This window comes from Alosa sapidissima, chromosome 1 (assembly GCF_018492685.1).
Source record: "Alosa sapidissima isolate fAloSap1 chromosome 1, fAloSap1.pri, whole genome shotgun sequence".
NCBI lineage: Eukaryota > Metazoa > Chordata > Actinopteri > Clupeiformes > Clupeidae > Alosa > Alosa sapidissima.
The window spans coordinates 29147818-29174783 of record NC_055957.1 but is presented as its reverse complement, the minus strand read 5'-3'; the positions used below and the strand labels follow the sequence as shown (position 1 = coordinate 29174783).

Sequence of the window (26966 nt, the reverse complement as noted above, 5' to 3'; positions counted from 1 at the left end):
TGTCACATGTATAGGTGACAACATGCAATCCAGGTTGCTAACGTCAAAGGCTTCCTGCAATCTAGTCATGTTTTTTTTTAAAAAATTTTACATTTTGCTTGACCTTTCTCCTTCTTTCACATATTGGTTTGGTCCATCGTGTTATTTGAGATTTACATCATGACTCACTGAGAGAAGTGAGATGAAAATAAAAACTCAAATCTTGCTGCCAATGAGTCTTTTAAAATGATCCCCTTTACTTTACAGTGATGCTCATGAATTATTCAAAGTTATGGTATACTGTCTCTACATGATGTTGTTGTATAATCACTGTAACGCCATAACACACAGAACAGAACAGCAGTCTGTTCTTCTGAGTGTGCTTTTCACTGTTCAGGATCATAACCAATCCTGACACATGCATTTTCTACTCATGTCTGTGCTCACAAAAAACCAGTGTCATTGGAAGTTAGAGCATAAGAGTCCTGATTTTTATTTTTTACAGTGTTCACAAAACATACCGACAACTCTACAAGTTAGCAGCACATTAACTCATTGAGTGCCAAAAACGTAATATTAAGTTTTTCCTTCCCATGCGTTGAGTGTTAGCTTTTTTTAAAAAAAATTACGAAACTAGACACTCTAACACACCTTATATGTGATTTTGGGAACTCTGTGATGAATGGAAATGAAATATATGACGATCGGAAACTCATGAACACGCACAATCTGGACATTTTATCATAACTCGGTTGCCGTTTTAGGTCGAATCAGTGGCGCATGCACGTCAGGTCAAAACCAGGCCATTTTCGTGGGTCTATCACTAGGTGGCAGTCTAGCCAGGTCTCGCTGATCACTTCCCGGAAAGTTTACAGGCAACACTTTATATTTCATGAAAGACGTTATATCTCCATTTCTAGAAAAAAACAGCGATTTTGATGAAAACTAGCCACTGTTTAGTTTGGGATTTCTCAGGAACAGAGGCGTGTAGAAATACACAGTTTGCACCCACTGAGAGCTTAAAGTCTCACCTTTTAAACGAGCCATTGTATGTGTTCATAGCTATAACACAGAATATGCTGTGGCTGTACAAAAATCATCAACAATGGTCTAGATTGCTGGCACTGTAGGACAAAGCTTCCGAAAACAGCTTGGCATTCAATGAGTTAACATTCTGACCTTCTGACGGCACTTGCTAAACATTCACAAAAAGACATTGTGGCTTTGTGTGTTCTTGTGAGTCTACTTGTCTTGAGTGCAGTTGTTGACTCATCCTGTTAATAGGGTAAAGACACTGTGTGCAGGCTCCCCACCACACCGCAACACAGTGCAGCGGAACACCTCTTTCACTACGCGCACCCACGCCACAGAGGAGTGAGAGTTCCACAGGTCGGGCCTGTGGTCTGCCTGGAGAACTCAGTGGGAGACAGACAGAGCGAGGGAGAGATAGAGCACGGTTCTTTTTGTTCCATTACCGTACAGCTTTATAAAAGGGGGTGAACTTCTTTAACGTGGTTTCACACATTTGAAGACAGGCGGCAGTCAGGCAATGAGGCCCCTCTCAGTTCTCCTGCCATTTCTTACAGTGCTGCTAAGCTATGCTGCAATGGGAGAAGGTGTGTATTTTTTATTGTGTGTGTCTGGGCGTTTGTCCTTGTCTGTGTGTGTGTGTGTGTGTATTCATCTGCCTTATTCTTTCTTTCTTTGTATTTTGATGTTTGTTTTTTTTACCGTTACACCTTATACATTTGCCTTGGTTCCTCATGATGAAATGGTGTTTGACATCTTGCAGCGAGCGGCCCGGTCATCTCCTGCTGTCTGAAGACCAGCAATACCCAAGTGCGGCTGCAGCTGCTGCAGTCCTACCAGTTTCAGAACGGGGCCATGTGTCACGGGCTAAATGCAGTGAGGTGAGGCTTTGACACTCTCTACAGTGGCCTGAGCGAGCCTTTTCTTAGAAAACAGTGGTGCACGTTTAGATGTTATTTATGTAGATGTGCACTTATTTAGTTTTTAAGAGCTATAAGCAGAAGAAATAGAATACTTTACCCACATTCGATGTTCAGTTCATCAGTGTTGCTCTGACCTTTAAGATGGCGTGCTACTTGCTCAAGATACCTTTACTGTATCAATAATCTATTTTTGTGTTTTAAGTTTTTTGTGTGTGTTTTATGTAGTTTTATCACTATGAAAGGAGTCACCATTTGTTCAGATCCTTCAACGCCTTGGGCCAGAAAAGCCATGTCTTACCTTCAAAAAAAGCACAAGTCTCAATCCAGGAACCATGTCTCTTTACATGACCCAAAGAAGCTCGCGCTAACCATGCATGAGAATTTATCCTTCACAGACAAACTGGATTCACACTGATTACCACCTTTTGGACACTGAACTCATGTTTCACTTCTATTCACATTATGGACATTTCTGGAGCACAATTTGTTTACTGAAATGGCACATTAATTTATATATTTTTTGTTTATGTTGCTCTCTGATGTGATTACAAAGTTATTGTACACAATAATGACAATCTGTTTATTTTTACATGCAAATAAAACCAATGTGTTAAATCCACCACACCTCCTTTTCAAAATGTTTTTTTGCTTGCAAGACTCCGGCAATGGAAGATGAGCCTGAGAATAACACGCCCATGACATGCCCAGATAGATATGATACTTTTTAAATACGGGTAATAAAAAAACAAAAACACATTCCACACAAAATCACACAAAAACACATTCCACTGGCAAGTTTCCAAGAGGTGCATATTTTGTAAAAAAAGATAGCTTTTATTTTCAAAAGCCACCTATAATGGACAAGTGTTGCGAATTAGCACCTGTGCCAAAACACTCAAACAATGCATCTGGTTTGTCCAATGTAATTGATATGTCCATATTAAATAAACATTAATAAATAATAATAATAAACATATATCATTTTTTTAAAGAAATCCTGTGGTAAAAATATTAGGGTAACACTTTATAATAAGGTGACATAATAAATAGCAACTAGTCATTACCTAACCCTTTGTTAATATTTGTAAATTGTTACTAAAATATCTATTTGGTACAAGTTAATTACACCATAGTTACTGGTGTAAGAAAGGCAATGGAATTGTGTTTGTAAAGATGTAAAGTGCATATTGGACATTGGGGAGGGATTATTGAGGGATTGGGGAGGTGGATTGTGGTTTAGGCTGTGTAGAGATTGTGTGTGAGTGTTGGGGGTGGTGGGTGTTGTAGGGGCAGGACTTTACTTCGGGGTACACAAAAGTGGTAGGTAATGATGAACTCCAATTGAAAACATGCACGTCTAATTGCCTATTACTAGTGAAGTTATGTTAAGTAAGCATTAACAAATGAGTATTAGGACATTAACACTTTATAATAAGGTGCCATAATAAATAGCAAACTAGTCATTCATATAAATGCAAATGTAAATGCATTAGTGCATGTGTATGTAACAACTGTTAAATACTGGAACTATTACTTCATCAAAAACATATTACTGCATCATTTATTAAGTATTAATGTGATGGTCGCCATAGCGGCCACACACCGAACGCACTAACGCTCCCTTTTTCATTAAATCGTCTGTTGATTTTTCATAATTATATGCTCACACATTTTGATGTTTACATGTCTACATTCACGCACCCTCTACGTTTAGCAACACTACGTGGCAACCAAGTAAAAACGCAACACATAGACTTTTGATTTCATACAACATACAGACTTTATTGCTTAGTTCAATAGTATGTGATTGTGTGGTTGAGTGCACGCAACTTATCAATTGTGTTCTGTTGTTAATTAGCTTAAGTTTGTTATTTAATGCATTTTGTTGATTTACCATGTATCATGTTTGTGGCGTTCCTTTTTGAGTGCGGCCGACTCCGGGAGCTGGGTGCGTCATGGTATTTGGTCCGGGTGGACTTCCTGACTGTCAAGACGGAGCGGCAAATTCCGCTATCTATGGCCACATCCATTTCACTACTTTGCCATGGGGGAAGGAGAAGCCTTTCGTGTTTATTGACTGGAGCTTTCTGGTTGGATTCTTTTGTGTTTATGCCCAGATGTCTTTGTGTAGTTTATTTATTGCTAGCATTGTGTGTGGTTATCTTTTTGAATGTTTTGGTAATGTCTGAAAGTTAATTGATTTTGTCGTGTTCCCCTTTTAGTTATTCATGGTCTGGCCAGTCTGTATTTAAGTTCCCCTTTGTCAGTTCTTGCTGTGTGTTCATGTCGGAGGTTTGCATCGGAGGTTAATGTTTATTCTGTTTAGATACCCTTATTTTGGGCACAGAAATGTATTTAAAAAAAGTAATTTATTGATTTTTGGTAATAAAACCATTTTTGCGGAATTTGCAATCCTGGCTCCCTGTATCGACTGCTCGATCCCTCACAATTAACAATAATGTATAAACATATTTTAGATATAGACTTATTTACTATGAACAAACCATTTATAACTGTGTGAACAAAAAAGGGCCCAAAACAGCAACGGTATTTGAAAAATATGCCAGTGTATATCTGAAAAATATGTGAAAGATAAGTCTGGCTACCACGCTAGTCTCCATGCTGAACAGTTGTGTGCATTTGGAATGTTTAATGCATGTTGAGTGTTAAACTATCTTAACTGTGGTGCATGTGTATCACTGGAGAGACTGGACAGTGCAACAAATACAATGCGGCAAACTTCCATGACTCAAATGTATGGCTCAAACAAGAAATGCTACCCAGTTACAATGACATTTGACATTCATTCAGAAAAAGATGCAAGTATAGAGTAGTTGTCGCCCTTCTCAGCTACTGAGATGGATTCAGTCAAAGCACTCCATTGTTGTGTATAGTTGTAACCTCTCTGTTGCATGCTATAAGGCTATAGCTGTTATTTTATGTTGCAATACTAGTCAATCAAACCACAAACGCATGGAATAGCAAAAAATAAATAAATAAATAAACATTTGACTATGAGAATGAGGGCAAAATTAGGCTTGACTTGACACTATCTTTAAAGGAACCGTATGTAAGAAAACTATTTCAATTAATCATAAAATGGCCCTGATATGTCACTAGACATTAAGAAATCATGTTCATTTCAAATACTTATATCACTGACAACGGTAGTCCGGCCAGGATATTGTCATTTAAAAAGTGAAGTTGCAGCCCTCAACTGATGTTGATGTTGTGTTTTGTCATGTCATGTTGTGTTTTGGCCTGATGCGCCACCCTCCACCTATCTACTAATCACGAAGTCAGTAGTGTTTCGCCATCAGGGTTGGCAACCTCGAGTCAGGGGGGAGGGGGAGGGGATACACCGCTCTTCAGTATTTTGAAAGTGATTGCAGTACCAGTTTTGGTCACAATCTTACATATGGTTCCTTTAATTTAGTCTATGATAAGGATAGAGTATAGAACACAATCAGCTCTGCTAACAGTTATTCACACAAGTTGGCATGTAGTCGTTTTTTAGGAACAGAACTGGTTTCAAAACCTTGAAATCTTACCTACGGCTGTCTAACATGAATGTGGATGACTTTGGGGAAAGTAAGATTTTATAAAGTAAGGCCCAGTGGTGGAATTATGACTGAAGACATTGTTGTGTGTTGTAAGGCTCATTTTCATTAAGGACCAGGGCTAGCCTGAGGCTTTTCTTCAGACCTAAACACAGACAAAAAGCCTCAGTCTTCTGTTTCCTCCGCAGGAGTCCTGCACTGTCTCCATTTTCCACTCATGCCATGCAGCCTACACTGTCTGATCAGCTGTGGCATGCATCTTCTCTTTATAAAGTAGGCTATAGGGCCTATTACTTTGCTTGGAGCCGTCAGGAGATGTACCTAATATGCTTATATTTCATTTTCACTGAGTCGCCCACGATTGACCGAATATTATCGAAATATTTTTGTTTGACTTGGAGGCTAACCCTGACCATCAGCTTATTTTTGATCAGCCTCACGCGTCAATGTCAGATAGCCTACTATTTACCTTGCAAGGACAGCCCAATGCAGCTCACTTTGCCATGATTCGTGACACATTCTAACATCTTATTAACATTAATGATCCAACTATCATCGACTCACCTGTTGTATGTCGTGGTAACACTTTCTATGAAGGTTGTATTTATAACGCCCTATGAATGCATTCTTAATGTTTTATAAGGTGTCTATAAAGCATTGAACTAAGTATCGAGTCTAGCATCTTTACCCGATATGCACAATATTATAAATCACTATGTTAATGTCATAGGTGTTATTTGTCAGCTTTAGGTATAGTAGAGCAAATGAGGTGTTGTTATAAATAGATATAAGGTTATAAACAAATATGAGGCACAATGAAATGAGAGCCTGGACAGTAAAGACAAAAGGAATGACAAATGAAGACCCTGAAGATCTTCTGACCCTGAAGAGTTAAGAGGGCTTCAGGAAACACATCCTTGGCCAGCTATTCTTAAGGGTTCAATCAAAGTAGGCAGTTTCTAGGCACCTCAAGTTACAATGTGCACAATGCATATTGTGTGGATGGGGCACTGTATGTAAGTTTGCAACCACCATCAAATAAATATTTATTAAATTGAAACATTTATCATCACTGTATAAACAAAGTTTGTGTTTAATTGTTAAGTATCTGTTGATATGTATTATAAACTGTATCTGGGTCCCATCCAGTCACCATTAGTGTGTGCGTGACATGACAAAGTACGGTATTTATTCACAAGACTTTTTTCTTTCTTCTTGTTTGGAGGTTATGGCACATAGGAGGTTGATATAGCTGCCCTTCTTCACTGGTTGGGTGACTTTTCTGAGGTTGTGCCGAGGCGGTGTGTGTGTGTGTGTGTGTGTGTGTGTGTGTGTGTGTTAGTGAGTGAGTGAGTGAGTGAGTGAGTGAGTGAGTGTGTGTGTGTGAGTGAGTGAGTGAGTGAGTGAGTGAGTGAGTGAGTGAGTGTGCACGTGAACCAGTGAGAGTGAGAGTTCTCAGTGTTCTATGTGTGGGTCCTGTGGTGGTTGATGTGCATTTGCAGCATCTGCACTGTGTGCGCTAACGACCACACCAGTAGGCTGCACATGTAGTTTGCACCTTGTTGTAGAAATGTAGATGAGTCAGAGGGTTTTCCCCCCACTCATACAACCCTGCATGGACAAGTGTCTTATTTCCAGAGGTGTGGAATGTCTGACATAACCACATTTTCAATCATTATGTTACACTATCATGCACTATAAAGATAAACGTATCCAAAAATAGCATGGTTGTCTTATTTCTTAAATTGTTGTTTTGAACATGAACAAATGTGAATAGTTCATGTACATTTTAAGAAGCTTGATTTCACTCACTCACACACTCTTTGATCTTATTGTAATGTTTATTTTCATATGATCAGCTGTGCTTGGCTACATTACTTTGCTTTGACTTTTCAAAACACTGTGAGCTCTAATTTGTTTATGTGTTTAGGATTATGTTTATGGTTATGGTTCTTAGCAGACACTTTTGTCCAAAGCCACTTACAACACATCAATGAGCATTACATTAACATTAAAATGAACAATTTAGTGAAGTGCAGTGGTTAGTGCGCCGTGAGACAGAGTTTGATTTTGAGGAACCCAATGTTTTTTTACAGGCTCATGAAAATAAAATAAAAAATGAATTGAAAAAAAAAATTGAAAAGCTCAGTGAACATCCTGCGAGCATATGCCTATCGCTGGGGTCTCAGCCCATGAACATCCTGAATAAAAAAATATGGACATAAGAATGAACACCCTGTTTAGCCTATAATAATGTGTGTGTGTGACATACTTTATAATCAGTAACCAAAAGTCAGTGTGCCCAAAGAAATTTGAGAACCTCAGCCTTTGTGGCCATTCGGTTCAGTGTTTTAACTTATTATTTTGATTATTTTCATGTCAATTTCATATCAGAGCTGGGAAATTGCTCACCAATGATTATACTACTGTATTAACTATTAGGATACTAGGTGATCTGTCTGATCACTTATTCCACTGTGCACAGTTCGACTGTGCACAGTGGAATAAGTGGGTTTGCTCAAGCCTGCCCTTTTTTTCCAAGAGAAATAGTGCCCTTTTTCCTGGAGTGTTTTTCATTTACTTATTTTTGAATGTGAATAGTTATTAAATTCCTGCCACCTCTACTCCTGGTAACTAGGCCTACGCATAGCTTGATAATAGATCTTCATCAATACTATCAATTTTCTTACTTGAGCCTCCATGCCTCCCAAAATGTGCACATCCCTCCCATATGATGCTAGTGTCTCTTGCTAGTGCATCTTTCAAGGTGTACTCGATGCACACACCGCTGGCTACAGCTACATAACTACATAAGCATAGGTAGCAGTACCAACGGCAGCTACATAACTACATAAGCATAGGTAGCAAAACCAACGGCAGCTACATACTGTAACTACATAAGCGTAGGTAGCAGTACCAACGGCAGCTACATAACTACATAGGCGTAGGTAGCAGTACCAACGGCAGCTACATAACTACATAGGCGTAGGTAGCAGTACCAACGGCAGCCTAATGAGGTAGAGGAAGCATACACTCATTTCTGCTGGACATGCTGAGATGATACACATACTGAAAGACTCTGAGGGGTCTTTAGCTGGTCTCCTATGGGTGGGCTAGGTGACACTCATCTGTTCCGTCTCTCTCTAGTTCTCTCTCGTCACACCCATCACTCTTTCCTCGCAGTAGGCTGCTGCTGATGCGGCTGTGGTAGACACGACCCACGTGTCAGAGTGAGGTGAGGGGCTGTGGGCTTTCCACTAGGCCTGAGGGCTGACTGGAGCCCCTCCCCATGAGAGAAAGAGAGAGAGAAAGAAATGAGGGCTAGAGGAGGGGAGAGGAAAAGAGAGAAAGTGTGTGTTACACAGAAAGAGAAATTCAGTACAAAGGGCAAGAGCGAGAGTGAGGGCTAGAAGAATAGAAACAGAGACGCATTTACAGAGTCTCTTAGTCTGACGCCTATCACAGGACAGGATGGAGATGAACATGGTCGCTGCTCTCTGCTGTGTTGCTGTGTACTTTGCCACCATCTGTGCATGTGAGTCTCTCATTGTCTAATTGCTTTTATATAGTGTGAATGGTACAGTAGGCCTACTCCGATTGTAGACCAGACAATATGGTAATAAGAAACACGTTTCCTACTTGGCTTTCCCTTCAGAGAGGTTCCTCACAGTATTGTACATCTGTCTTTGAGTTGGGATTACTTTGTTTTGATTATTATGCCATTACAGGTGGATGTTTCGTGTTTTCTTTACATTGGGTATTAGAGATTTAATCAGCTTATATATAGCACTGTACAGTATCTATCTTTGAAGTTTGATGACTGAGTTTAGAGTATGCAACAGGAGGTCAGTTCAGATACTAGGTCAGATAGATAGATAGATACAGTAGATTGTTAAATAGATAGATAGATAGATAGATAGATAGATAGATAGATAGCACAAAAGAGACAATAGAAGATAAAAAAATACTAAAATACTAAATACTAAAATTACTAAAAAAAACTAAATAAAATATCCACATAGTGTGCTTAAGGATGATCAAGCCTGAGGCTATAAAAATATCAGTGCAAGAATAGGTTGAAGTAATAGGGTTGCAGCCATTGGTCAAGTATTGAATAAAAAGTATTAAGTATTAAGTATGGCCACAATCCAGGCTGTGGGAGGGAGGGAGGGGATATGCATATGTGCTAATATAGCATGTAAACAGCGTAACAGTAAAACAGTAGACTACTGGACAGTACGTGCACAAACACGGAGAAGGTTCAGTGTAGGAACAAAGTTCCCTTTTATAAATCAAAGAGAAAGACTCCTCTATGCCAAGCCAATGTTAATTTATGTCTACCAATACAGATTAAATTCATGTTCAGTACTGCTTTTTGTAATGAAGTACCTTTCCTAATAAGTAATGTTATCAACAGCCACTCCACCCATTCTGAATTGTCGCTGTACAAAAGTGACAGAGACACTGAGAAAGATTAAGCATCTCCAGAATTTACATAATTACACAGAGGAACCTCCATTGTGTTTCCCCAAGGCTATAAGGTAAGTTCTAAGTCATGCCACTGCAACTTAAGAAAATCAAAATTGAACAATGAAGGTCTTTATAAAGCTGCTTCTCTTATTACAGCTTTCATACTGAGAAGGGAAAAATCATATGTTCAGATCCAGGGTCATTTTGGACTCAGAAAGCCATGAAATACCTTGATGGGATAGGAATAAAAACAACTACACCCTCAATGCCTACCACCAAGTTGTTTACACCGTCGACCACTTCATTTGTTCAGACATCTACATCTACAGAGTCTACATCTACATCGAAGACACCTACATCACCTACCATCCAGACTCCTAAATCTTCAAAGCTGACCACCACGTCAACCAGTACAGAGACAGATTCTACATCAACTACCATCCAGACTCCTACATCTTCAAAGCTGACCACCACGTCAACCAGTACAGAGACAGATTCTACATCAACTACCATCCAGACTCCTACATCTTCAAAGCCGACCACCACATCAACCAATACTCCTACATCGTCTCTGCCAACAACTCCAACAACCATGACCACTTCTACTGTGACAAAAAGGAGTCCTGTGTTACACACCGGTAAAATGAATTGGATTAAAAAGAGACAGAATAGGAGGAAGAAACCAGGATTAAGAGCAAAACAAAGGAAACACAACTTAAAACCTTAGACCTCAACATGAACAAGAATGGACTTCTCAGTTGTCTTAACAAACTTAACATGACAGAGTCCTCTCAGTGATTGCTGATCTCCACAGTCCTCTTCAATGAAGAATGTAAATTACTGTAAAGTGCAATAATCTTATGTCAAGCTAAAATATTTATATATTATGCTATTTTAATATCATGTTTGAATGTTTGAATGTTTTGTATATGCAAACTTGAAGACACATATTGACTGAGAGAATATATGTAGATTTCTTTTTTACTGTAAACATATTTATATTTGGTTTATTTTGTATACTACAAGCAGTGTATGAATAGAAAAGATAGACAATGTTCAAGTTGTGGCTGAAATAAACAGGAAAAGTGTATCAACTTCTGAAACCTTTGTGTAGCTCTGTTGTAGCTGTAGTAGGCCTAGTGGTAGTTGTGACTGCTCAGGATGATGAGTGAGGCAGCGGGTGCTAGAGAAGCTGTGCTGAACATCTTGTTACTAAGGGAGAGCAGCATCCCACAAAGCAGCTTGAAACGGATCAGATTGGTCCTGGACAGGTGTATTCTGCAGGACACAGGAGTCTGTTCCAACAAAGTAGATTCAATACTTTTTTTTCACAAAACTTGTATCTCACAGGAAAGATTCCTTTTGATTCTTTGTATGTTTATAAACAATGTCTATGCCATTTTGGAGGTGAGGCCATAAGTGAGGCCTTTACTATTACGGTATATATAACAGTAAACAGATGTGTCCTGATTCTAGCCACATGCTGACATATGTGATGCCGGACAGGAAGGATACCACCTACGCTCTCTAAACATGTTTACTCTAAACCCTCTGCTTCCTGTGTGAGCTCTTCAATGCAGCGTGAATACACTCAGCTTTGAGGCCGAAATTGATACTCATAGCCAGAGCACAATCTAGAGCAGCTTGATCCTTGCATAGCTAAACAGCACCCCCTTGTGGACAAAGGCACAGTCACAATTTAGGCCTTGAGAACAAAGGCACAGTCACAATTTAGGCCTGTCCCAAATGACAGTAGGTGTCCATGGAATACGACAAAATTGTAAATTATTTGAGCCCAGATATCTGTACTCCTCTGGTATATTGAAGTCCTATGACATGGATAGGAATGTGTAGGCTAGTAGCCTAATACCCTTACCAACAGATACATTTACTTTGAGAAAGTCACCAGGTCCCCCTGGTTGAAAAACATCCCAAAATAATAATTTTCTCACCCCCACAATTGAAACGGACATGGTGTCATTTGGGTTTAATGCTTCCCTTTTTTATGCCAATCTCAGGCCATGTCCCTGGGTCAAAAAAATATAGCCAAAGCTAAATTATTTGTCCAGGTGTGCCCTTATAAAGGTTAAGCTGAGTTGTGCATGTTTGGAGAAGAGTGGAGAAGAAAAATAGAATGAGAATTCTTTCATCAATTCTGTGGTGGTGTCTGGTGGTGTCTTTTACTTAATGGGCATATTTATTGAAGTAATCTAAAAGTAATCCTAAAGTAATCAGATTACGTTACATGTTTTTGGTAATCCAACGATTACGTTACTGATTACAAAAATTGCCATATCATTTGTAGTCAGTAATGGATTACATTTCAAAGTAATCTGACCCAACCCTGGGCCTACCACTCTTCACAGTGTGGGTGTAGTTGAACTTGAGTAGAGTATGTGCTTTCCTCTCTGCTGCATATCTGCTGGGTGTGTACACACAGAGTTTAAGGCATACGAGGACGTTAGGGAGAAGATGCCAGTTGTAATTCAATCTGACCACCCAATCTGTGCCCACAGTAGTCATAGGGGCTCTTCAGTCTCTGACTCTCTCTGAAGAGTACCCCTAATCACTGGTCTGAAGAGTACCCCTAATCACTGGTCCGGGAGGTCCCCTGTATGCACAGTGTCTGCACTGTGGCTGATTTGGTGGTGTGTTGCAGCTCAGCCACCACAGTCAGTCACCATAAGTGTGTTCATTTCTCTGTGAATATCACTGTAGTGTGGGGTGACGAAACACTCCATAGGTGGGATGAGGGGTAAGTTTGTGTGGACCTGATGTGGCCTGCAACTTTGATAATGTCTATAGCAGGGTAACTAAGCAAACATCTTCATCCACTTTTTTTGTGACGTACAGTAGCAGAGGAGATTAAAGGCCCTATGTTTGCAGTTTGGTGGACGGCCATCACAGCCTCTTGATGATGCCTTCCCTGCTCTCAAGAGCTCTTTTGAGCTACTGGATGTTGCATTTGTATAAGCAGAGGCGGGCACGGATACATCACAAAGTATTTTGTTACAAACTACAAATACAGGCTCATACATTGAAACAAAATAAAATACTGATGTGAAAAATGTATTTAATTAAAATACAAGTAATTAGTCATTTGAAAATACAAAAATACCCGCACAATAATCATGGTATACCAACTTTTTAAAAAGAAACTACAAGGCATATTATTGAAAATGTATCCCCAAGAGACAAGAAATACTATTTTCTGATTGGCTGGCAGAGGGCTATTAATTCTGTACATTGGGACTCCATGAAGTAGATCTGGTAAAAAAAAAAATGTAAACAGTATCCCATATTGATGATTGAACTGACAAGAAGCAGACTTTGCCACAGTAGAATCAACTGTAACATAGCACAGTGTTTCTTAACTGGTGGGTCGGGACCCAAAAGTGGGTCGCGGAACCGTTTTGGGTGGGTCGCAGAGCTTGTGGTTAAAAATATTTTTTTAAAAATCGCCAATATAAAATGCTACCTTATTAGATCTAATATTGGACCTTTATTTTGATAAACTTTATTCGTAGCCTACAGTCATTGCCATGGACATAGACAATGTTTATGTGACAGGTCATGTTAGACATAATTTTAGTGGTAAACGCAAGTAGGCTGCTACTCTGAATATTTGAAGTAGCCTACAGTAGGTTCGGATATGGATTCACTTAAACTGAGGACAAAATAGGACAAAAAATCCCATTGTGTGGTGTGCAGTAGATGGCTGGCACATGAAAGCATGAAACCATCAAAACTAAAATGCCACATGGAAACAAGGGACCCCTGTCAAAGTCATACCTGTCGAGTACTTTGAAAGGTGACATCAAGAGTTGAAGACTTCACAAATGTAGGCTAATGCCAAACATCCGCATGTTCCAAACAAGTAGGCCTACAGGCACTTCGCTTACCATGTAGCTCACCATATCCATTGGCTTGAACGCTACAATATATGGGTCGCGACTTTATGAACATGGGAAATTGTGGGTCCCAAAGCCAGACCAGTTGAGAACCACTGACATAGAAAACTACCCACCATCATTTCCGTAACCAATGAATGTAGAATAACAAATTTAACAGGTCGGCCTCTTTCTAAACTGAACTGTCCCTTTTTGTGCTATAAATGCATGCCTATTGCCTACATAAATGACTGCCAACATCCTGTAAGGTGTCCCGATATACAGAATTAATGAACTTGGTGGAGAAAACTCTTTTTGCTTCGGGGAGGTCTTTGCGTCCATCTCCTCCATTATTTCTGCATACCTCTGCTGTCTTGACTTGACACACCTGACAATTCAAGCTCCTAAAGTTTAATTTTTTTTCAACTTTCAATGTTCTAAGGGGATGATAAAACAGAAAAGACAGATATAATGCTTTTAACTTGTCTATATAGGGTGACATTAAATTGGCGGCGCAAACAACAAATTGGGTTTACAACCCATGTTAACCATTTTGGCTCCCTTAGTTGACTTTTAATTTTTTCCAACTTCAGACTTGTCCAGAGGGGATCGTAAATGTTATATCTAACACTTACGTTGGTCACAATGTGGCAATACGGCAAGAAAAAGGAAAAATGGGCTTACATTTTACGCTGTCCTTCCAAAAGGGTAATGAAATTAGTATTGGTATGGACAAATCGCTACTTAGGTCATCTTTAGAGCTGAATATAGGGAATTGCCCAAGGGATATCATCGGGCACCCACCCTATTCTTATGGAGTAACCCCTTGGCAACAAGAAACAACAAAGAAAAAAACTTTAACCAACAAAACCAGGTTCACCATGATTCTGGCCTTTGGCTCCCGGACTATGATAAGCATAGGTTATTGTAAGGGTTAGTATATTTAACTGAGTGATGAAATGTTGGCTTATTAGAGAAAATTATTATTATTATAGAGATTATTCTTAAGTATTTAAGTATTTGAAATACTCTAAATATAATCCCTCAAAGTATTTTGTTACAAGCTACATTATATTTGTTCCAATCCTGCAAAATACAAATTACAAAATACGCTAAAGTAATTAAATACGTATTTAAAATACATATAATTAAAATACTGCCCATGTCTGTGTATAAGACAGGTTGCTACTTTTGACATAGCACTAACAGAATAGAAACTATGCACTCCTACAGCATATGCTGTCCATATGTGAAAGGAGAGAGATGCTGCACACTCCGAGTTTAAAGCTAATTACTTTATTGAGGCGATAACGTTTCGGCCAGTCTGGCCTTCAACCCTTAGTCCATATGCCATGTGTATAGAAAAAATGGATCATTAAATTCTTATCTCTTCTTATTCTTATTGCTTTACAAATGACTAATGCAAATGCGGGACATCATGCCAACATGCGAGATGTGTGACCTGCCCATCCTACTGTAATGAGCAGCAGAGCAGATGACTTCCCATCCTCAGAGGCTTGTCTTCAATACGTTCTTTATACTGCCTTGTGTGGTTGCAGTCTTGACAATCTTGTGGTATTTAGAAATTAGATTCTTGATAAGGCTAACCACAGACAGGCATGCTGGAAGATGCCTGAATCAGTGCTTTGTACATAGCCTACCATAGTCTTAGAATGACTTACTTTCTTCAAAATTGGTACTGTACAATAATGTGGACAGTTAAATCAGGCCACCCATTACAGTAGAGCTTAAAATGAAAATAACATAAAAAAATAGCAAGGGCCTCCAATGTTTTCTGTTTTTGTCTTGGAACAGCAAGATGGCATTTTGTTTACAAGATTTGTCTGCACATTTAGTTTCTCTGTACTATGCTTCTGCAAGAAACAGCTGCTCAGATGACTTTGAGTACCACACATCCTCTCCACCATAAACATTTTTATATCCTTTTGCTTTTTTTCGCCTCAATAACAATAACGAAAAACAGCTCCGAAATTGTTGGGCCAACATTTTCATTTATATCATATCCATTAAATACTGCCAATATCGTGCTGGGTTTACAGCTTATAGGTGTTATGTCCGTCTCACTCACACTCTTGCTTGTGTAGGCTACACGCACACAGTGACACATACGGCTGTTTCTCCCCCAGATTTTTTATGGCCTGGCGAGGGCTGTGTCGGCCATAAATCAGTGCGGAGGGAAATCAGCGCCAGCGGCCTCTCGCCTCGGACGGTGGAGGTGAAAACGACTGGAATAAAACCAGGCTTAATAGCACTGCGCCTGTAATTACCTCGCCTGGTTCGGCCGCGCGTGAAATATGATAATATAGCCCACTAATATGAAAGAGCGGCCAGTGCTTCAGCTCCTTGTCCACAGAGTGGCTCTCGGGTCTTTACTGACTGAGGTGTGCGGCCTATGTCAATACAAAATCAAATAACAAGGGAGATGGACTGGAATCACAGATTTGTAGATGTGTCCTTGAACTAACACGAATGCCAGACAAGTCCAAAATAAACATCATTTGCATTGGCTAATCTCCCAGAGCTTTATGCATCCATGGTGAATCCTTGTGCCAATAGATGTGAGCATAGTGCCCGATTTGAAATGGCAGCCCAAAAAAGGTGGACGCAGGGTCCGTAGAGATGGTCAAGATTAGAAATGGAATTCGGCTCTCTCGTTAGTCACTTGATTGTTCCACAGCGTCATTTGCATGGCCCCAGAGACGAGGACGTGAGTAGTTTACTGATTGAGCTGCTCACTAACCTATGGACATGTCTGGGTAAGACAAGAAGCAGAGACTTCTGCAGTGGTGTTTAACTCTTTCATGGCTGGGACATTAGTAAAACAATGGCAAGGTTGAAGGGCTTTGCGATTTAATTCCTTTGGGCTATTCTTGGTCTCCTTTCCATTTGATTCCTTTCCTTTCCTTCCCCTTTCTTTCGGTTTAAGCTTTCTCTCCATCTCCTGTCTTTATTTCCTTCCCCTGTGGGGTCTGCTCTATCCACAATCACATTTGGTCAATACTACTCACCCTCTGAGCCAAGATTTGCAATAACCTGGGAGAATGGATTTTGCTCTTTCTCAATGCTCTGTCTCATCTGTTTGGGTTAAAGTGTAGCCCTGTGGGACAGGCCTTTCAGACCGGTGACAGCAGACAGGGACTGTTGCTGTATTGCTGTTTTATTGGGGACATTACCCTACCTGAATACAGAACCTGGCTAGATAGTTGTTTACTATATGTCTCAATGTTCTGTATACAACAACTCATATTGACTCATCAATATTGAAAACAACAAAAAACAAATACACATTTGCTTCCTTTTGCTTACACATTTGCTTGATTATCTTTCTTTCCCTCCTCTCTCTCTCTCTCTCTCTCTCTCTCTCTCTCTCTCTCTCTTATACACTCTCTCGGGTTTGACACCTCATTAAGACAAGATGTACTTGCTGAGTTTTGTTTAAATATTGAACATTACAGTCAATTATTCAGAGTGCGCTGGCAGCTCAAGGTTGAGATCCTACAACCTGGGCTTTTGTTTCCCAGGTAGGCATGCATGCTGAATGGAAAACAGCAGGACAGAAGTGGGCCTCATCTGTTGCAGAGGCAGACCACACTTACACACTGACTGAACAACCTGGGATATTGCACAAATTTGAAATAGTCATAATCACGCATTTTCTAACATTTTGTTTAAGTCATTAATTGGACAACAGTGGAGCTACTCTGGAACTAGATGGAGCATGTATGCATATCCTCTAGAGAAGGTATGAGTGCCAAAATCCATTCTGATGTAGACCTACAGTACTTCTGTTCTTTCCACTGTCCACAATTAATGCCCCGTTGCTATTATGTTGTACACAAGACTTCTTTTGTTCCCTGTTGATATGCATTCAAACAACACCACAATGTTGGCTGAAATCCACTTCAGCATGACATCTTAATGAGAGGAGGGTTTTTGTATTATCATTTCATTGCAGGACCAAGCAAAGTGAAACAGTAGCCTACCAATGAAGCATTCTGGGAACCTGTGCTGTCAGTCATCTCAGATCAGACCACATCACGACCAGAGACCAGGAGCCAATCACCTTGCTTGAGGCATCTTTTCATGGTGTCTAATGAAATTCAATAAAAATTGCCAGAAAAGACTAGTCTTTATTTCACAAAGGAACATGGTGGGTTTGGATATGAGAGACTTTTGGTATTGTTATTCTATCTTTTCATAGTAGCAGAATAGGGGTCATCTTTGCAAGATGAGAAATCCACTATAAAGGTTTCTCTCCGTACAATAGTACCTCACACAAATCAATACCCAGACCTTTACATGGTCATTGATCTGAAAAACTTACTTTTGTCTTCACATTTCGTTTTCCCCCCCAGTGTTCTGTCTTTGGATGGCTTCTCTCTCTCTCTCTCTTCTCTCTCTCTCTCTCTCTCTCTCTCTCTGTCCCCATCTCTACAAAGTTTTGAGAGAAGATAGTTTAGCAACTGCAATAAAAGAAAATAAAGCCTATACCATTTCGCTTTCTCAAACGTGTTATACACCTATGTGCATCGAAAATAATATCGTGCGCATGGAAATATCCAATAATTAAAAGAACAGCTGCAATCCTAAGATGCAGCTGCAATCCTACCAGGTCGCAGCCTGCACTAGCAAGCAATCAATAAACGGTTTAATTGACGCGCGGCTGCTAAGGTTTTACGGTTCAACGCCACTGAAAGCCACAGCTGATCCAGAAGTGATCATTTTAGATGCAAAATTACCTCGCCCCAGTGGCTGGCCTGAGGTCACTTTCCGTTGTCAAATAAGCGGGCCATTCATTGTTGCATATTGACTGGTAAGTCGACAGATGCAACAGTTGAATTTCGTTGACATGCGCTTGGAGACGCTTGTAGGCAAATGGCAGAAACTATCTGAGTGCGGTGACACTTGAAACACACTTCAACTGTTAAATCCCGTTTCATCTAAGCACGAAGCATCAGTTTTTTGGAGACCCAGTCTGGAAGGCACCTGATCCCGTTTAAGAAAATGTAACCACAAGGTGGCGTCCATTCATACGTCAGAAAGGACCATGTTTTAAGCACAATTTCTGAGTCTGCGCAGTCTTAGTAGCGAGTATCATCGTTTACATTTAGATAACAATTATTCTGATTTATCAGTAACAGAATATCAAAAGTATGTGATTCATGTCTGCAACTGATTGTAATATCTTCTCCTGCATTGTATTTTTCAGTTGAAACACTTTCTCTACCACCACCAGTGTCTCCAGTGTTGGTAGTTGACACTTGATTTAGATTTAGCACAAACTCACACTCACTCTTTTTCTCATTCTCTCTCCATCTAACTTTCTCCTATTCTTTCTCTCTTTCTCCCCCACAGGGTTAAATGGGGTCGCAATCAAAGGCCGCTGGTCTGAAAAAGGGGCCCCTCTGTTTGTGGCAGATTATACCCAGGGCTTGACCTCCTCCTGACGGGCGCTCTGGTATGTTTGGAAACACTGGCCGTAATTGTGTCCTGGAGCCACAGCGGGGAGGCCTCTCTCTTCTCCCTCTCTCCCTCCATCCCTCTCTCCCTGCCTGGATGGGACAGGAGGGTCCCGAGCTGACAGCTCACTGACCAGTCAATGTTGATCGCTGCTGTCAGGGCTTAAGGACGCATGGTTAACGTATCGCCACCCCCATGACTGGACCCACATGATGACGATATGATGTCAACCGTGTGTGTGGCTCCCACAGGTTTGTGTTGCAATTGATTTTTTCAAAAGTGGTAATTGCATTTCTGTGACGAACATAAAACTCGACATTACCACGACGGTCGACCCATGCTGACCTATTCACTGATCATAAACACGGCAACTGTGATTCATAAAGTGTCTCGGAAAAATATTGACACCTTCAGAGCAATAAATGAAACAGAACAGAAACCATCTACTGTGTATTGACCCACACATGGTCGTATTTTATGTTGATTGGATGCCTTCAATATGGACTCTTTAACCATTTTTTTATAAGATATAACTTTCCTGCTATTACTTCTACACTTCCCATATCCATGAAGCAGGTTTGACTGACTGTGTTCTCCAGGCTTTAGTCTCCCTCATCTCTCTTTGTGGAGATGAGACTGCAATGTGTGATACGTCGGAGCCCGTGATCAGGGGCTGAAGGATGATCGGCTGTAGTCTCTCCTCTCTCCCCCCTGGACTCACCTCTCTCACCAACAGAGGTGTGGGTCCACAAGCCCACATGTGTAGCATTCAGGCAGGTTGATGTGTTTATAAATTACACAGAGAAAAGGAGAGAAGAGAGGGGAAAGGAATATCTCTCTCTCTTGTGTTCTCTCTGTCAATATCTTTTCTGCCTCCACCCTGTTCCAATGTTTTCATTTCTCTCTTGCATGGCATGATCCACAACCACAGTTATGAAAGTGGTATTCCTCTTGCTTTCTCTCTCTCTCTCTCTCTCTCTCTCTCTCTCTCTCTCTCTCACACACACACACACACATACACACACACACACACACACACACACACACACACACACACACACACACACACACACACCTGGGGCTTGTTCAGTAATCCTCCTTGGCTTCCCTCTCTCCATTCTCCATCCGCGTGTCTAACTCCATTATGGCCGTCCCATCCTCACTGTTCTCCTTGGCTGATTCATGTCTCTGTAGGAGGTTGTCCTCAGTGATAACCATCTGTCATTATTACCGCCCTCCCCGTGATTTAGTTTTCATTTCCTCACACAAACAGCTCACTGTCTCACCGGCGAGAACATGCTTTGCCGCTAGCACTCTTTCCGAGCATAACACAATAACGCAAGGATAAAGGGTCCTAATGTCACACACACATAGTTGGTAATGTCACCAAGGTATACACATTTACAGGGATCAGTGAGGATCCTTTCTGCAACTCCCCATCTCTATCTCACACACACACACACACACACACACACACACACACACACACACACACACACACACACACACACACACACAAACGCCATGCACACAAACATACGCACCCATGGTGTGAGAGAAATGCCAAATTACCAAAAAAAAGTAAAAGGAAAAGAAAGCCATTATATTGAAATATATTTCTGTATATATTTCTGTAATGTTAGTTCACTTTCATTAAATAATTAGTATAACATTTCTCTCAGTATAATATCTTTGACATGGAGATCCACAGATGTTTGTTCTGTATATGTAGAATATTTACAAGAAACAGGAAATAATGCACGTTTACACAGTAAACACATACAAAGAAGAATGCAAATGCAATATGTCACTGATGCATGACAGAGCAGTTTGATGGAGTTCATGAATAAATACTTCTTGGCTTGGCTCAGCTCATCAGTTTGATCTTATTACAGGTGTGTAGTACTTAGGAGGGTAAAGATAGATACTAATCTATATGTACAGACACCGGCAAAGATGACTTCCTAATGCACTCTCACTTCTTCACTCACTCAATGCTCCTTCCCTTTCACACACATTGCATTATGCAGACACACACACACACACACACACACACACACACACACACACACACACAAACAAACACACACACAGACACACACGCACAGACACACACAGTAAGTGTGTTGTGTGAAAGTTTTCAGACGTGTCTAGCCGCGGGGGCTAACTGTCGAACCTGCCTCCGGGCTAGTCAACCCTGTCATCAATCATGGCCCAAGACAGCGCTGCTGGTAGCCATTACCTTTCACACCCTTATCTCTTTCCCTCTCTTTTTCTCTCTCTCTCTCTCTGTCTCTCTCCCTCTGAGGCGCTTGGTCTGCGTAATGCATCGCTCTAATTTGCTTAGGGCTCCCAGAGTGTCCATTAGGAGAGGGCCTCCGTCAGCCCCCCGACATCTCGGCCCGCAGAAATGGTGACAAATCACACATGGATTCCCCCCCTGCCGCCGCCGCCGTCTGCCTGGTCTGGACGCTGCCCGAGAGGGGCTGGAGTGGGAGAGGAGGGGTTGTGTGGTGAGGAGAGAAAAGGAGACGGGGAGGGAGGAGAGTGCCCATGGTTAGTCGCTTATTGTGGAAGAGGCTTGATCAGATCAGGGCCAGATCGGGACCAGGTCAGGGCCAGACCCTGGCAGACCAGAGTCAGAGGTTACATTTAGGGATGAGGTTTTGGGGGTAAATGTAGCCTATTGGAGATGATTTGGACAATTTTTTTGGCTTACAGGTTCAGCAGCTGTCTTGTGTTTAGCTGTGTTACGTATAAAGTGAGATACAAGTGAGAGTAAGTGTAGTGTGTGTGTTTATGTGTCTGTGTCTATGTACATGAGTACTGTAGGCTATGCCAGTGTCTGTGTTTATGTATGCATGTACTAGTGTGTGTGTGTGTGTTTCTCTCTCTCTCTGTGTGTGTGTGTGTGTGTGTGTGTGTGTGTGTGTGTGTGTGTGTATAATTTGTAAGCCATCCTTCATATACTCTCTCATTGCTCTCCATTATCTAGCAGACTGTAAATGAGTGGCGAGGGGAGAATACAGCAGCCAGTCCACAGAGGGGTCAGATATCTGTGTCTGACTGAGAGCAATTCTAGAGTGCACAGGATGGATCAAATCAATCCATCAACACTCCAAAAGTGAGACTTGTAATCAAATAAACACAAAAAAAGTGCACTCACTCAGACCTTACAACCAATTCAGTAGGCTAGTATACAGTGAATTAGTTGTTTAGAGGTCAGATAAAAGTATGGAAGTTCACTGGATTAAATACTGTAAAACTTCAAATAATAGCCCAGGCTTTTATTTTCCAAAATCACCGAACTGCACTGGCTTGCATTTTAGACAGTGTTAATTCCTTTCACACAAAACTTTGAGATGGGAAATATTATCTAATTAATTATTTCAAACACACTGAATGCCTACCCATATTATAGGCTATCCGATGATAGGCTTCAATTAAATCCTACGCTCATGGCTGGCGACGCGACAGCGATTTATGGCAGGCGACCGGCAAAATGGAATAGAATCTATTGAAGTGAATGGTGCAACGCACACAGCAAGTGGAACGACAGGGCGACCGTCGCTGTCGCTCGACCCTTTTCTATTTTTCAGGGCGATTTTGATACGTCATAATAGGCCAACAGCTGTCTGGCCACTGAGTCGATGGGTGATCGTGTCGCCAGTAGTGTTTGTAGTAAAGCGATTACAGAATTCCACCTTCATTCATTCATTTGACTGTCGTATTGCACTTTGGAACCAACTTGGTTCTTGGTCTCTTGGTCTTTCACCTCCGCAGTCTTCATTAATACCATCTAATCAGAACTTTAGCGTGCGCAATCTGCACCATAAAACTGAAAAATTAAATACAATCCAAAACAAAAAAAATAGACTAGGCCCCTATTTTAAACTGCCCTTTATTTATCCAAACTTGTATTTATGCAAACCTGTAGTCACATCAGGCATGTAAAAGAGATATGTGTCTATTTGGGACTCAGCTTTTATTTGAAGTTTTATGGTATAACAATATAGCCTTATGCTCTGCTTTGCTTTCCACATAGATAGATAGATAGATAGATAGATAGATAGATAGATGGATAGACAGACAGATAGATAGGTATAGGATGTACACACACACACACACATAGACAGACACACACACACACACACACACACACACACATACTGTACATGTATGCATAAATGTACACTGACCTGGCAGTAAAAATAACTGGAAAATGGTGGGAGTGCACATTCTGTTGTTGTAGTCTCACACCAAGTGTATTTTCTCTACTTTTCTCTTGAGTACTGTACATTTCTCAACATCGATCATTTTTCAATCTGATGAGAATTATATCTGACAACTCAAAGATGCAGAAAGACAAGAGTGCACGGTACAGAGAAACAAGTCCCCAGATAAAAAAAAACAGCTAGAAAGTGGTGCGCAATTGAACCCCAACTTTGAGTGACAGTGCCCCCGTACGGCCTCAGGCCAGAACAGGAAATTACGGTGGTTTCCTGCTCTCGAGCCTGACGAAGCTCTCTTCATCTCGGATCCCTTTAAATAAATAAATCAAACACAAATATCCTGTTCCACATCTTCAAATATTAAAAACCAATTTGAATTACCCCAGGAAAACATTGCTTGTTGTCCCCTATAGGTAAATCTTTTTTCCAGACCAGGCCATGGCCGATTCCCTAAGCAGCACAGAGATATCTCAGGGAAAAAAGTGAAAAAGTGAAAAAGAAAAAAGGAAACGGCAAGCTGAAATAGCGCTAGAGATAGAAAGGGAGAGAGAGAGAGAGAGCATAAGAGAAGGACTGGGACAATTCATTGCTGTTGTTCCCTGAAAGGCCTTATCGCAGCCTAACAGTAGGCCTGTGTCACAAGAGCAACAGGTGCACACAATGGCATGGAATGAGAGAGGGAGTGGGAGAGAGTGAGAGAAAAAGAGAGGAAGAATAGAAAGAGATGGAGTGACAGAGAAAAAAGGGGAATATCTCTCAGAGAGGGAAACAGAAATGGGAGAAGGAAAGAGAAAAAGAGAGATTATATGTAGAATGTGATAGATTGTCTATTTGCATTGAGAGGGAGTGTGTGAGCATATGTTTGTGTATATGTATAGAATGTGAGTGAGTGTGTGTGTGTGTGTGTGTGTGTGTGTGTGTGTGTGTGTGTGTGTGTGTGTGTGTGTGTGTGTGTGTGTATGTGTGTGTGTGTGTGTGTGTGTGTGTGTGTGTGTGTGTGTGTGTGTGTGTGTGCATTTGGGCTTTAGTGAGCAGCAGGTCTTTGTGAGTTGAGCGGTGCTTGGCTGCTGGATGCTGCTGAATAGCCACCTGCCACAGTGTGAGCTGAGGCTGGGATTCCACACTGAGTGTGCAGGCTAACAGGACCACTGCCTGCATTATGTGCTGGGGCTTTCCCACACACACACCACACACACACACACACACACACACACACACACACACACACACTCACTCTCTCTCTCTCTGTCTCTTTCTTTCTCTGTCTTTCTCTCTCTCTCTCTCTCTCTCTCTCTCTCTCTCTCGTACACACACACACACACACACACACACACACACACACACACACACACACACACACACACACACACACACACACACACACACATTCTCAACTCATTCTCAACATTTTTCCTTCTCTCTTTCTTACAAACATGCTCCTTCTGGCTTTCTCTCTTTTCTCCTTCCCCTCTCTCTGTCCTTCTCTCTTTCCTGCCCTTTGTACCGGGACTGACTGGTTCAGGTTCATCCTGGCATGTTGAATTGCTGAAGAACAGTCTGCCCTTCGCCCAGGAGCCCAGCCTCTGCTGTGGGGAGGTCTGGGTCTCAGCGAAAGCTATAAGCACTAGATTCGTCTTTTTTCCTCCATTTTCATCTCATCTTTACTTCATTCTCATCTGTCTGTTTTTGTTTTCACTCTCCCACCACTTTCACACTCCTCCCTCTCACTCTGTCCCTCCCACCCTCTCTCTGTCCCTCTCTCTCTCCTGCTCTCTCTCTCTATCTCCCTTTCTCTCTCTCCCTCTCTTGGTCTTTCTCTCCCTTACTCCCTCTCACTCTCTCTCGAACTCTCTTCCTCCCTCTCTCTCTCTCTCTCTCCTGCTCTCTCTCTCTATCTCCCTTTCTCTCTCTCCCTCTCTTGGTCTTTCTCTCCCTTACTCCCTCTCACTCTCTCTCTAACTCTTTCCCTCCCTCCCTTGCTCTCTCTCTCCTGCTCTCTCTCTCTATCTCCCTTTCTCTTTCTCCCTCTCATGCTCTCTCTCCCTCCCTCTCTCTCTCTCTCTCTTTCCTCTCATCTTTCCCCCTTTCCCTTTCTCTTTTTTCAGGTCTTTTTCCCCCTCTCTCCACACATACTCTGTCCCCCTCTCTCCACACATACTCATTCTATTGCTCTGCGTCCCGCTCCCACAAACAAACACACCCTTTAGCTTTCTGCCCCCTCTCTCCCCCTCCTGTAGATCGGCTTCATCCCGTCTGCCAACTCATGATGTGGTGGAATCCCCCGGCTCAGTTCCCCCCACAAAAAGCCTTTCTTTCCCACTGAATGTGAGCACCGGGCTGCAGGCCATTAAACGTTTGGCCTCCCACAATAGAGACATTAACCCACGAGTGAGCGACTCTGAAAGAGGAGCAAGAGTTTCTCCAAGGAGCCAGCGTGGTAGGTGACCCCCTCTTCATCCAGAGACTTTGTCGGTTTTAACTCCACTTGCTCAGGGCAGTGTGGGAGTTGCAGACATCTGTGGCATGGACAACCAAAGAGATGAGGAGTCGAACATGAGTAATAAACATGCTAATGTATAGTAATATGGCAAACATAGTTTGTGGATATAGTTGCTGTGTAAATTGTGTCACTATAGTATAGTTGTGTGTCGCTAAATTGGTAGTGCTTGTGTTATGTTTTGTTTCTGTATGTTGTATGTCAAAGCCAAATATTCAATAAATGAACGTACTTATTTATTTAACAACAATGCAAGCTTTGTGTATTTCTTTCCCAGTAGTCCATGGTGCTACAGAGATTGTTGCAACACACATGTATTCTGTGCTTGTGGGAGGAAAACAGAGTGACCTTTAGAGGGAAAAGGGTGGGGGGAGCAGGTGACCGGAGTTCAGGCCTTTAGAAAAGAGGAGGAGAGAAACTCGGAGAGAAAGGCCACTTCCTCCTCAAACAGGCTGCTGTCCAGCTTTGATGCCGGTCATATGCCTCCAAAGAGCCGTTCACTCAGAGAGGGAGAATGGAGAAAGGGGGAAAGGGTAGTGGTCTCATGCCATCTTTTTTCCTCCAAGTGCCCTTGAGCTGCTATGCTGCTATTTCTCCTGCCAAAGAAAACTGAAAATACCAGCAAGGAATGTTCCGACTGACTGATGCAAGCCCTGGAATGTTGTTTCTTCTTCGTCATGACTGATGCAAAACCTTGGAGTCTCTAGCAGTTGTGAGCTGATTGTGCATTTTTTTATGGCGCTCTTGTGTAGGCGTTCTGTCATCAAGATAGAAGATTTAAACCACCTCCACCCCCCTCGACCACCACTCTCCCCATGCCCCTGGTCTCATGACTGACGACTGCGCCCTTGGAGAGGGGTCGGCGGTGGGGGGCTGGATTTAGGGGCTGCGTCATGCTGTCGACA

At 41.5% G+C, this 26966-nt stretch overlaps 1 protein-coding gene and 1 long non-coding RNA gene across 2 annotated transcripts; both read left to right on the top strand.

The window, feature by feature from the left end:
* The first annotated feature begins 1074 nt into the window (after positions 1-1074).
* On the top strand, positions 1075-2555 carry LOC121714742 (C-C motif chemokine 8). The gene is made up of 3 exons (XM_042099767.1): positions 1075-1595; positions 1772-1889; positions 2157-2555. The coding sequence occupies exons 1-3, from the start codon at positions 1529-1531 to the stop codon at positions 2344-2346; spliced, it is 375 nt and encodes a 124-aa protein (XP_041955701.1). The 5' UTR covers positions 1075-1528; the 3' UTR covers positions 2347-2555.
* A 6309-nt stretch (positions 2556-8864) lies between these two features.
* LOC121714787 lies at positions 8865-10228 on the top strand. Its single transcript, XR_006033436.1, has 3 exons — positions 8865-9026; positions 9909-10032; positions 10118-10228. It is a non-coding gene; the product is annotated as an uncharacterized LOC121714787 (long non-coding RNA).
* Positions 10229-26966: the final 16738 nt, after the last annotated feature.

What these genes read in the sequence shown, in the direction of transcription:
- LOC121714742 (XM_042099767.1), top strand. Translation starts at nt 1,529, where the DNA reads ATGAGGCCCCTCTCAGTTCTCCTGCCATTTCTTACAGTGCTGCTAAGC. An exon ending in CTATGCTGCAATGGGAGAAG is followed by an intron (nt 1,596 to 1,771) that starts GTGTGTATTTTT and finishes GACATCTTGCAG; the next exon opens with CGAGCGGCCCGGTCATCTCC. An exon ending in CACGGGCTAAATGCAGTGAG is followed by an intron (nt 1,890 to 2,156) that starts GTGAGGCTTTGA and finishes TGTTTTATGTAG; the next exon opens with TTTTATCACTATGAAAGGAG.